This window comes from Aspergillus brasiliensis, assembly GCF_001889945.1.
Source record: "Aspergillus brasiliensis CBS 101740 unplaced genomic scaffold ASPBRscaffold_3, whole genome shotgun sequence".
Taxonomy (NCBI): domain Eukaryota; kingdom Fungi; phylum Ascomycota; class Eurotiomycetes; order Eurotiales; family Aspergillaceae; genus Aspergillus; species Aspergillus brasiliensis.
In genome coordinates, this window is record NW_027137444.1 from 3489826 (window position 1) to 3502260 (window position 12435).

The following is a 12435-nucleotide window of genomic DNA, read 5'->3' on the forward strand; positions in this document are numbered from 1 at the left end:
TATATTTAATCGTCGAGGATTTTGTTGGGCTGAGAGCTTTGGATGTCAGCGCTTACCACACTGTGGATTGGACAACATTCATTCCGCATCTCTGAAGACATGGAACATGCTTTAGCAGCGAATGCGTACCATCTGACTGCTGATTTCCGACTATCTATCAGGGTGCTCACATTTCTTTTCCTCTTTCACCTCATATTTCATTAGTATTATATTTTCGGTTTCTCTTCAGGTTGTATCTGTGTCGATAACCAGTCATGTCAGTTTAATATATTTTAGTCAAGACCACTGGTGACATCCAGCCGAATAAAGCTTCTTCGAACCGCGCGACCGCTGGCGGACAGCGCGGAGTGGCCCAGACTTACCTTCCTTCTTTTTTTCCTTACTAAACAGTCTATGACTGGCCTAGACTCCAATGAGTTCTCATCATCGGTAGCAGCCAATAAAACTCAACAATGAGAAACGATAACAACTTACGACTTCGGTGGCGTTAACAAGCCCGAACTGGCATCTTCGCCTCGGGGAGTGTGTAAGGTGTAAGAGTCGGTCGGACCGCAATTGCGGCCCGCGCGGCATTGCACGGCATAAGGAAAACAGAGCACGACATCGCTGACCGAGATTCGTCTCGGTTATGCAGGTGCAGCCAATGCAGGGATGGCCCGGAACTGTCGGCCTATCGCGATTCAGGCTGAATATCAGGTTAGCCGCTGCAAGAGCCGGCAGTGTTATCGTCGGCCCGAAGTTTTCTTTCCCAATCACGGCGCGGGGGTTGTGCCAGGTGGCTTGAAAGCCGAGTAGCATCTGTGAGTCATGAGGTGCATATTATAATGATTGGTTGTTTTTTGGGTGTCGGGAAGGGTACGTTGTGCGATCGTGTGTGAGACGAGGTGGTGGTGGTGGTGGTGGTGGTCTGGGTGAGTCACTTGGATTGTCTAAGGATGTAATGGGAACACAAAGAGGCTCTACTTTTAGCAAGAGGGAAGATCGATGTCGCTGACAAAATAGATTCTGGAATCTAATCTATGGTTCTTCTATACTCTAATTGGTATCCATTGCTGGGCAAGTATAAAGCACGCTATAACTCCAAGCTCAGACAAGTAAACAAAGGAAATAGTGACTGGCACACATTACTTCCGAACATCGTTGTCGTTGAAGCCCGCTTCAAGAACATGATAGAGGAAGGTAGATAGAGGTAAAAGAGAGGAAAGGAGATAGTGATATGGGCTTCACAACCAGAAACCGGCGTCAGGTCAAGGCTCTCGACCGGATGAGAGCGCGCTAGTCTCGGACGGACTGGCGGGATGAATAGGACTGATAGGAGACTCTGACGGGCAGTCTGGATAGTGAATCCCCATTAAGATGGGCGCAGGTACCCGGTACCCGGTATGGCGTGATTACCACAAGCAGAGATAAGTATCATCATACTATGGGTAGTAGGGGTTGGTGGCGAAACCGATGAGTAGTAGTAGTGGTGGGAGGTTTAGACCGAGAGACGAGCAGGCGGAGAGACGGACGGGCTTCAAGTGACAACGGTAACTCTAGACTGAGCCAAATGCGCGTTGTTCTTGCGAGGAAAGAGCTTCTCCAAGCATTTGCGACCCTTGTCGAGCAGACTCGATTTCTCGCTGGGTTTAGGGGATGACACCGTCACCCGTGGGGCCGCAGCGGCCTTGGAGCTGCTGCGCGACGATCGGCGCGACGGCGGTGGTGGGAGGATTTCGTGATCGAGAAGCTCCTCGTCGCTGTCATCGTCCATGGCCATGCCCATGGAGCGGATGTGGACGCGGATGTCGCGCTTGACCATAGCCATAGATTTGGCGTGGATGTGGGCATGACTGAGGCAGCGACGGAGATCGGGTTCTTTGGCACTGCTTTCCTGTTCATACTTCTCGCCGGAGAGCAGGCTGAGACGGAGGTGCAACGAAGTTCTTTCCAAGGGAGAGGGTCGTCTGGTACGAGGAGCGGGAGATGGTGATCTGGAAAAGCGGGAGGAGGAATTGTAGGACATTGTATGGTGTAGCGTAGTTCTGTATGCCTCTCTGCTGCGTGTGCTAATGGAGGGGCAGATGCAGAGTCCCGCACCCGAAATGGGAGAGGGAAAGAAGAAGGAGATTTGGCTTTGGCTTGTCTGGATGTCAGAAAAAATCTCTCCGAGCTGGTCGGGGAAGGTCTATATACATCTTGACAGGGTGGAGGATGAGCAAGCTTGATAACCGCCAGGTCATGGGACAGGAAAACCTGGTGGGCGAACGCTCTAGAACTCGGTCTGCCAAAGCCAAATCGGCGACGCAGTGGATCGCCCGGTGGAGACCGACTGTTCCAGCCCGCAATTCAGGCCGACAAACACAGCCCAATCGCGGGTCCCTCCTAGTGAACCTGCTCTCTCTGCAGTTCCTGAGACGCGTCTGATGATGCAGACACTCGTGGCCAATGGACTGCGTGTGTGGACAGTGCATCTGGACTCGAAACAATCACACTCTGATACGAAAGTGGAATATTATAGAAAAATATCATTGTAAAAGGGACCGGCCGCATCAGCCATTGAATCATGGCGAAAGAGCGCCAATGTTCCAGAAGCCCATGCAAACAGTCCGTGCACGGGCACGTGGAAATGATAAGCTCGCCAGTCTTTTTCTTTCTGTTGGATTTTCTATTTTGGATTTCTTGTGTCTGTTTTGTTTTTGTCCGCCGTTTTTGTTTTTTTCTATTCTCGGATACTCGGGTGGAGATTTCTGTCACCGTCTCAGTTTCTCGACTCGCTGTCACAGTCACACTCACACGCACTTTTAATTCCTCTTATGGTTCCCTCCACTTTTCCCCCAAGTCTGGATTGTCGGAGATCACTGGGTGACACATCCAATTCGTACCATCACAGCCTCCACGACGTGCTCTGTTCATAGAAACATCGTACGTACCCTGGTGGCGATCCTTCCCACCAGAGCCGGTGCTATCCGCAGATCCCATCACGTCTGTGGCAAATGCGACCGCCGGCTTATCTTGCGTGATAAGACGCTAACGTGGTCGATCCTGTTGACCAGGAACTCCCGTCATAGGGCCCTGACAATCCTTGTCTCCTGTCTATCATGATCGATTCTATAGAACGGTCGCAGACTTGTCGCTTACCCTTTGAGTCGCTTGTGACGGATTAGCAATGTCAATGCTTCTGTGCTCTGCATATGCACTCCACTCTTTTACATCACATGAATGTCACCAATGAGGGAATTCTTTTGAGGTTATCGCTTGATAGATATCCTGATTAAGGGGAAATGTCATCCAATTACTAGCTACCCACCATCTGCAATAGATGCAGTCGCAAGCAGAGGTCATAGCTCCAATGTTGGGCATTCATGACTAGATTCAAACTATAGCTAATATTTCCATGCAAGTTTCAGGCTAACACAACCATCACCAATTCATCTCCGTGCACCACCCTGTCTTCAGTCCCTGGTTTCTACAGCGGCACACAGCTCCCATCGCGGTTGTTTTGCACGCCAATGCGCCCGGACCATGGGCGTAAAAGGGGCGAAAAAAGTCAGTCAGCGCAACAAAGCCAGGGCCAACCCGCCAGAAAAACGAGGTGGCTGGGAGCGAAAGAGGGGATCCAAAGGCAATAGTGCGCCAAATTCCAAGAAATGTTTGTTTGGCATTTTCTGTTCTAGTCTTTAGCTCTCTTGCCCCTCTCTCTCCCTCTCTCTCTCTCTCTCTCTCTCTCTCTCTCTCTCCTATTCTTCCGCGCCCCTCACCAATCCGGCCAGGAAATTAACCTCAAGGTTTTTGATCCCACAGAAATTTCCTCAACAAGACGCTAGTTCTACCGTCTTACCATTGGCTCGTACACTATCTCCTATCCGGTGTCCTGGAAATGCGCCACTGCTGCCATGGGTGCTTACCAGTCGGACCCCTCGGGTAGGAAAACCTTATCGGACCTACATACTGAATGAGGTGTATGTTTTGCCATAACCACCCACTCCACGGGCACTTCACATTCAACAGCACTCAAACAGCTACGGCCTATTGTCTGGTCTAGAATCTCCCTGCGATTGCTGATAAGCTTCTGTCTGCAGCAGTGTCTAAAGAATTTCCTGCGACACTGATAGGCTTGCTGGCCCCCACGTGCCTGGACCAACCGCCGCGGAAGGGGTCGCACTCCAGGCATATTTTCAATGAATTGGCCTGGCTTCGGGATTTGACCAATGTGCCGCAAATGGGAGAATGACACGATCGGGGATTGACCGCCGAAATCAACAAGGTGGGCTAGGACTCAGTCATATGGCGCAATATCTCCCAGGCCTTCAAGTGGGTTCCCTGAAGGATTGCCGGCTAGTCTTTGTTATAGGAAAATTTTGATCATCCCAACCCATCTAAAGGGGCTGATAGTCAACAGGCGCATTAGATTTCGGTTATCATTGCACTCGTGCGTCAGCTTACCGACACATGTCGCCTACTTGTTGCGACGCTGATCGTATCCCCTAGGAGACCAACCACTGTGATTTCTCTGCATGGATGCCAAATTTCAGTTGACTGTGGCGGGATGGTTCCATGTGTCTATCAACCTACCCGCTTCAGCTGTGGAGACTCTGGTAGTGTCTCATCTTCAAGGAGGGTAGCAACTTCAATAGACTGGCGGGTCTTGGAGATAATCCTCCTTAACATGCATGCTCATGCTGCCATCCCTGATTTCAACCTGGGTATCCATCACCCAGACTTGCGGGTATTTTTCCTGTCGCTGTCCTCGGTAATCAAATGTGTTGAGCCCAATGATGCAATCTATCTCTTATCCGGCTTCTTGGTGGGTATAGATCTTCTGCCTTCTGGCCAGCCCAGGATTCCTTGTTGCCATGCGCGGATGGCGACCATTTCCAAGATAGTGATGAAACTACACATGCCCTGGCCCATGACACCTTGACCTCTGGATTATTCGGACGCATGTCTTACAAGTACTTATTCAATAGGAACAAGTGTCTGTGTATTTTACAGAGACCTCGAGATAACAATACAGTCTGCGGGCCGTCCAGAGGGTAGTCTACACTATATAGTCCGAAACAGCTGGGACGGGTGAATGAAAGCTATGTTCCCCGAAGTTCTACAGTTTGAAAAATTATCCTAGACACCGATAATGCGGGAAATATGATAGCTTCGATGAAATTGCCCTATAGAGGACTGTGTAGAACAAAAATACGGTGTAGGTGGCTCCCCGGCGATTGTGCGTTTCGTTTAATGGTTAGTTGCAGACCCCGATCGCGGTTTATAACTAAACGGCTCGGCAACAGCCGGCCGACAAGCTAGCCGTCTCATCTGAGGTCTCCCCGACCCCACCTCCCATCCTCCCATTCTGCCTCCCTCTGGCTGAGATTCATTGGAACGGTCGCTTAGTCTATGCTATGTGGGGCCTGATCAAAGAACATCATAGATCAATGGTTACCATGTCTGAATTCTTGTCTTCAAATCGTCCTCGGAAAACATCAAAATGTCCTACCGCTCATACAGATTTACAAACATGTAAGCACGTCATCTCTCGAGTTTCTCTGCAAGGCGAATGGAGATGACAAGCTTTGCTCTCCAAGAACAATCAGATGCGCAGACAGCCAGCTGGTATTGACGAATTATTGATGCTAATCGGCTACGCTCCAGACTATCGATAATCGGTAATGCAAAACTCAGTCAATAAAGCCTTGTTACACAGCAGAGCAATCCTACGGTTCACTTGGACGCAAGATCCGGCCACGTACAGAATCATGTCATTGAAGTAGGTTCTTCAGCCAGATAAGGCAATGGCATACTGGAGAGATGGGTCTTTCACTTCAGGAGGGTCGAGATCACCGCGTTTTGTCTACTGGCTTCGTCTTTCCAGTGGTGGCTCTCGGGAGGCTCAGCTTGCCCTATATTCGAAGCGAGCTAAAATTGCGGTTACTCAAGGGGACATCTGGCTTTTTGGCGAATGAATCAGGGTCAGCAAGATCCGATGCTTCGCCAGCTTTTCCATATCCAAGCCTGTCACCAAAGGCCCTGGCGCAGACGGATATGTTCTCCGGATCTAAACTGTGAAATGCCTTTGTGCCGACCTCGGCGTGATCTGATTGACTGGTATCGAACCTTATAGTGCTTATGGTCGGAAAATAAACTTACAAATAGTTTTTGCATTGAACCAGTTCGGTCACAACACCTGATCAGATCATGCAGCCTTCGCACCGCTGTTTCCTCATGCTGCTTCATCAGCTGCAACGTAACAGCCAATATGAGGTTTCTGCAGGTGTTAAGCTTCAGTGATCTCCATTACGCTCTCTATTTTCCTCCCCAGGAAGACAGGAACGAGCATGTCGATCGCTCTTCTCCTTACTTCAATTATTGACAACACCTTGGTCGGTTGTAGAATTTTTTCATGGACTGCAAACACTTTGGGCGCTTGATTAGTATTACAATATGATGTTGTCGACCCGGCCGACCTCTACTGAGGATACTCTTCGTTGACTTCCCAACATTCTCCTTTCAGAGTTTAACCATGGCTGTCCCCTCAGATAACGACGATTCTTCGATACGCCCCCTATCCGCAGATCTTGTAGCTGAACCGAATACCGCAGAAATAGAAAAACTCTCGGTGGATCATGACCCTGCTCCTCTACCCCCTCCTCCACCCGATGGAGGCATCGCTGCCTGGCTACAGGTAGCTGGCGCTTTTTTCCTTTTCTTCAACTCCTGGTCTGTCTACCTGAATTGTTCCTGTGCTGACCCGTGCACTAAAACCGAGTACTACAGGGGCATAATCAATACATTCGGCGTTTACCAAAGCTACTATGAAACAAGCCTGCTGAAAGATTACTCCCCATCTTCCATTGCCTGGATCGGAACGGTTCAAAGTTTCCTCTTACTTTCATTGGGAATCTTCATTGGTCCGATTTTTGATAGAGGACATATCAAGTTCTTGATAATAGCAGGCACGTTTCTGATCGTGTTCGGACTGATGATGACCTCGTTATCCAAGAAGTACTACCAATTCTTTCTAGCTCACGGCGTCGCCGTCGGCATGGGTTCTGGCTTTCTCTTCATCCCTAGCGTTGCTATACCCGTCACGTATTTTACCTCCCGACGAGCCGTGGCCACTGGAACTGCCGCATCAGGGGGCAGCGTCGGTAGGCCTTGTCTCCCTCAAACAGTTCCACCGAACTATATTCATCTAAAACCCATATGATAGGCGCTATTATATTTCCAATCGTGTTCCACAGACTGATCGACCGCGTCGGGTTCGGCTGGACAACCCGTATCATTGCTTTCATTGCCATGGCCAGCCTCCTCTTCTGCATAGCGGTGATGAAATCGCGCCTTCCACCCCCTACGCAAGCTCGTCGGCTCCTTGACCCCACGGCCTTCCGTGAGACTCCTTTCCTCATCTACTGCCTCGCGGCCTTCTTCGACCTTGTGGGGCTCTATTTCCCCTACTTCTATCTCCCGACATATTTCACCACCTACCTCCATGCAGGCGATAACATCTCCTTTTACATCCTTTCCATTCTCAGTGCCTCTTCATTCTTCGGCCGGATTGCGCCCAACATGCTCGCCGATCGTCTGGGATCGCTGAATGTTATGATTATCGTGAGTCTCGTGGTTACCATCCTCGCATTCGCATGGATGGGCATACACAGTAACGCCGGCGCCATCGTCTTTGCTTCTATCTATGGCTTCGCATCCGGAACGGTTGTCGCCCTGTTGCCTCCCGTTCTGGCGGTATTGTGCCCGAATATGGCTATTATGGGGACGCGGATGGGCATGTCTTTCATATTCGCGGGGCTTGGCATTCTGATTGGCAATCCTATTGCTGGGGCATTGTTGGATCTCGAACATGCTGTTTTCTGGAAGGGGCAGCTGTTTGCGGCTGCCACGGTAGCAGCTGGAATGGTATGTTTTGTGACGTTGAGGGTGTGGAAGTGGAAGGACGGGGCAGGGTGGAAGCTCTGATCAGAAACTCGCGATGGCTTCGTTTGTGCTTCAGATCAGAGGAACTGGGAACACAGAAAGGTACGAAGTACTTTATTTATATGTGCTTTACTACATACATCCCCCTGATCACAGAGGTCGTTAACCTTCAACCGAAAAGACGAGACCCGGTAAGTATTGAAAATTGGTTGGAAGTCAGCCATTGTTCCAGACTCCCGAAATCACAGCAACTACATAACATAGCATAAATCATAAAAGCATAATGGGCCATCACTCGTCTACTCTGAGGATTTCAGGCTCTGACGCAACTCCTCGCGCTGGACAGCTCCAAAGCGGAGATTGCCGACATCAAAGATCTGCAACCCAGTTAGTGAGCTTCAATATCTGTGTCAACAGTGAACCAATACACTTACCGCATAAATGCTCTTCAAGAAGGTATCACCCAAGATGTCCATGGTCATGTCCCCACGGCTCTGGATTCCTCCATAGACATAGCCTGTCTTCGCCTCCGAAAAGGCCAGGTCCTCCTTCTGAACCGCAAACTGCTTTTCGCCTACGGCGAAGGACACAGTGGGTAGCTTATCCTGCGCCGTATCGGTAGGATAGATCCAGCCCTGCACTTCCTGATCGTAATACGCCCCGTCAATTGCACCATAAATCGCCTCACACGTGTCATCATCCACCAACGCCAGCGTCGTACCAGTATCAGCAATGGCGGTGTTACCCGAACGGTTAATGGTCTTGCCATTTACCGTCGCAGAGGTCGAGTTGAAGAGCCAGAAGCCTTGGCTGTTATCGACAGGGGTGTAGTAGACCTCTTCGCCTGCCGTCTTCACCAGATCCTGGTCAATGAAGCCAAAGGTGTAGAACGATTCTTCATCAGTGTCCTGCCAACTATCCAGCTTGGCCGTGAAAAGCTCAGCCGACTTGGGAATGTCATCCTGCAGGATCATGTTCTCGACGGGCGTTTTCACGGACTTTGGCTGCACCGTGTTGATGTTACTGAATGCTAGGCCGAGCAATCCGTCACCTTCACCTTGGGCGAAGGTGCTGGACATCTTCTCCGCCAGCTCAACGGCTTGATTCTTGACTACTACGCCGCCGATATTGACGTCGTCGGTGCCGACGCTTCCTGATGCGGAGGATCCATCTCCATAGGAGATCTGCCAGGATTCACCTTCCGAGGTCTTGAAGGTGCTCGATTTGGATGAATCGAAGACCGCATGGGTCTTGTTCTCAGATAGAAGCGTTGAAGGGAGTTTGTTGGACCAGACCTAGATCCGTCAGTCACGATGAATCTCGTTCCATTTTGTTCTAAAGGGGTTGTACCCAAAGATCAGCCGAACCAGTGTCAAAATCCAACTTCAGGTTCTGTGCTGGGGTTCCGATTCCCACGGTCGCCAGGTACATGGAGTCATTCTGCACGTCTTCGGCTGGGACCTCGCCAACTTCGTCGCTGGTGGTGCTCTTCTTCCGCACCACCTGGCGGATATGGGCTCGGCCCCCAATGGGCTTTTGAGTGTAGGGTCGACCGGTCTGGTGGATGGAGCTGCTGAGAGTGTAGGGACCAGGCTTGGTGGGATGGAAGCGGTACTTGCGCATCAAGTGCACATAGGACTTGGTGCCAGAACGCTTGTAATTGAGGTTAGGGATGAGCTTAATTTTGGTAGCCATGATGGGAGATGCTTTATGGAAAGTGGAGGACAAGTAGTATAGAAGAGAGTGGTTATGGGACGAAGAGAAAAGGGCGAGACAGAACAAGAGAAAACACCGGCCTTTTAAAACCACTACCTAGCTAGCTAGCAGCTAACTACTAGCTGTCTAGTTAGTTACATCGTGAGTGACCCAAGATTGAGACGTCATTCTCCCCCTCTCCATTTCCTGCATTGCACTCACTGACCGTCTCGGCAGCCGACCCTTTCAGCTGGTCCTGGAATCTCGCCCCCAGTCGGGTGATGCGAATTGCTTGAATGATTGGTTTCAGCTGATCGCGAGATCGGCGCCGATGACGCGATAAGCCCATGACTTATCTTATCGTGGAGGCCCAGAACCGGGACATTCGTCGCACTATTCAGGCCGACTTCTGTTAGGGCAGTTAGTGGCGTGGTGCGACGAGCCTGTCATCGTGTCCCGTTGGCCTCTCAAGCTCCGATGATCGTCGAGCTTGGCGCCTCCTCCCCGAATTGCTTCAGGTCAGCCACTATCTGTGAAAGTGTGTTATTGGTTGAGTCTCTTATCATAATTACGCAGATCGTCTTCATGATGTGATGCGATTTATCTTGTTAGTTTCGGTTAAAATTGGTGTCGTGTGTGGATTGTCTTGTCGCCACTCTCTTCCTCTGCCTCCCTTCCCCCCATCATTGAAATACTGTCCCTTATTGTTGTTCTCCTCCCGGGCGGCCCGACCCTAACCGGGTGGCTCTGGCTCCATCTTCTGGTGTTTTTAATAGCATATCCAACACAGATCTTGAGAGACAAAGAGATGCACGATTGAGCTATTTTCTGGTCATTCTGTATGTCTACACCGAAACCATATCCTAAGTTCAGCTGCTATCGACCTCCCTTATGCAGACACCAAAGGCTGCAGGATGCGGAGCAGCAAGACTCAAGAAATGGCTCATTCATCACAACAATCTCTTACTAGCTATGGATTGTTTATGATACTGGTCAAAAAAAGATGATGTCAAGAAGACACAGAATGAGGGGATCTATCTGTGGAATGATATACGATGATCGCGATGCAAAGCTGCCTATGTAACTAGTCATAGTTGCACGCAAACCATGCCTGGAATCACCTCATGGAGGTTGGTTTCTTATTTTCCCAGTGTCGTCATTCCAGTGCTTAATATTCATATCATGTCCTGCAGAATTTAATGGTCTAAAGAGGTATTATAGGATACTCTGTAGCTGTGAAACTAAACTCTCTTCGAAGAAGAGCGTGGAATGAATGAATTCGCAGCGATTCGACTGTTTCATTTCGTTGACCAAACAAATACGGGGTACCGGAGAGGTATAGTGACTGACCGTTCATCAAAGGCGACATATGACATGTCCATCATGACTTCCTCTTCTAGACATCGCACATGGGGAAGTACCACGCGCCGTTCTTTTCCCACTTCCTTTCTCTTCCTCTCCACCTACCTCCACCCCCACAGCCTCTCTCTCTCTCTCTCTTTCAACTGAGGATATTTCATCCATGAGCCATTACACAATACTAACCCCAGGTGGCTACGGCTAGAAAGAATGGCCTCGGGAATACTTGAAAAAGCTCATCTTAGCTTCGCCCACAAGGGCTACTAGACTCCAGCACCACGATGAGGTATGAGCTTCTATCGCTGGAGACCTGTCAATCTGCTGGGTGCGACACAGGTACCCGCATCCACTTGAAGTCTATGCAACATTGGACCAAGTTTCTGCTGGGATTTTAGAGGGAGGAGGCAGGTTTAGAGCGTCCGTTTTGCTATTGAGAATTACGCATTAGCTAATGTCAAGCATTCTTGTTTTGAGAAGAGAACTTGCCTCCGATCTTCAGACGGCGCAACGCACCATCCAGCCTGCGAAGAGAGGTAGTATGTCCTACATACTATGAGGGAAATAAAGTTTTGATCGCACTGATTAACCAGTTTCAGAATTCTAAGCATCCTGCTGGTTTTCGCCGGATCGTGCGATGGCATGCCCTCTCGGCATGACCCATGCCATCCCGCCTGCAAATGACAGTTAGCTCATTCTATCCGACCAGAGACATATCAAGTATTGAGAAGACTTACGAATCAGTCTCAGGACTAGCGTCCTACTGATCCTCGCGGGATGGCTCAACCTTAGACATCTCGATATTGAGTTAGCCATTTTCATAAGGACCATCGAGCGCCTCTTCCGGCGGTTGAATGTCACCTAGTTTCCCCGTTCTGGTTGCCTGCTGAGGTACTATTCCTCCCAGCGGCCACAGTCAAGGGACGCAGGTTCAAAGCTCACATCCAGTGGTTGAGCTCTCCTCACAGCTAATACTCATCGGATGGCTCAACCGTGACCATCTCAATATTGAGTTAGCCATTCTCCAACAGAGGAATTAACTGCATCTTTCGCTAGCTAATCTATCCTCAAACACCCCCATTTCGGTTGCCTGCTAAGGTGTTATTAGTCTCAGCGGCCACGTGCAGAGGACGAAGGTTCGAGCCCCCAGGTGCGGGCTTGTCAGCACCACACCTGGCACTATCATCACGAGGGGGAGATTACGACGTCTTTCTTATCGCGACGTAGAATCACACCTGATCAATCAGGACGTTAACTGTGTCTTGATCGATGGCGAAGCGCTATCTGGGTTGGCTGCATGGATGGGAGGATCGAGCCTGCGCTAGAAGCAGCCTTTGTGTTTGGGGTGCGAGTAGTATTGGGCTGAGGTGGCTTAACTTTGTTACTGAGCATATAATTCTTTCTATATCGTTTAGTCTTGTATAGACTAAAAATCGAGCCTTCCTAGGAGGGATATCATAGGCTATTTTTCATAGGTTT

At 49.8% G+C, this 12435-nt stretch overlaps 3 protein-coding genes across 3 annotated transcripts; 1 reads left to right on the forward strand and 2 right to left on the reverse strand.

Annotated features, from left to right (window-relative positions):
* Positions 1-1516: 1516 nt before the first annotated feature.
* ASPBRDRAFT_53271 (uncharacterized protein) lies at positions 1517-2547 on the reverse strand (the record flags this gene model as incomplete). Its single annotated transcript, XM_067627038.1, has 3 exons — positions 1517-2032; positions 2080-2202; positions 2374-2547. The coding sequence occupies 3 exons, from the start codon at positions 2545-2547 to the stop codon at positions 1517-1519; spliced, it is 813 nt and encodes a 270-aa protein (XP_067482606.1).
* Positions 2548-6013: 3466 nt separating this feature from the next.
* ASPBRDRAFT_40658 (uncharacterized protein) lies at positions 6014-8003 on the forward strand. Its single transcript, XM_067624405.1, has 3 exons — positions 6014-6693; positions 6751-7124; positions 7187-8003. Exons 1-3 carry the CDS (start codon positions 6497-6499, stop codon positions 7945-7947), a joined length of 1332 nt encoding a protein of 443 aa, XP_067482607.1. The 5' UTR covers positions 6014-6496; the 3' UTR covers positions 7948-8003.
* A 198-nt stretch (positions 8004-8201) lies between these two features.
* Positions 8202-9703, reverse strand: ASPBRDRAFT_148194 (pepsin-like aspartic protease; the record flags this gene model as incomplete). The annotated part of the gene is made up of 3 exons (XM_067619284.1): positions 9256-9703; positions 8340-9200; positions 8202-8282 (listed from the first exon to the last, which is right to left on the reverse strand). Exons 1-3 carry the CDS (start codon positions 9598-9600, stop codon positions 8205-8207), a joined length of 1284 nt encoding a protein of 427 aa, XP_067482608.1. The 5' UTR covers positions 9601-9703.
* Positions 9704-12435: the final 2732 nt, after the last annotated feature.

Coding starts and splice junctions, on each gene's coding strand:
- ASPBRDRAFT_40658 (XM_067624405.1), top strand. CDS start 6,497: ATGGCTGTCCCCTCAGATAACGACGATTCTTCGATACGCCCCCTATCC. Junction 6,694..6,750: donor TTCCTTTTCTTCAACTCCTG/GTCTGTCTACCT, acceptor CGAGTACTACAG/GGGCATAATCAATACATTCG. Junction 7,125..7,186: donor CGCATCAGGGGGCAGCGTCG/GTAGGCCTTGTC, acceptor CCCATATGATAG/GCGCTATTATATTTCCAATC.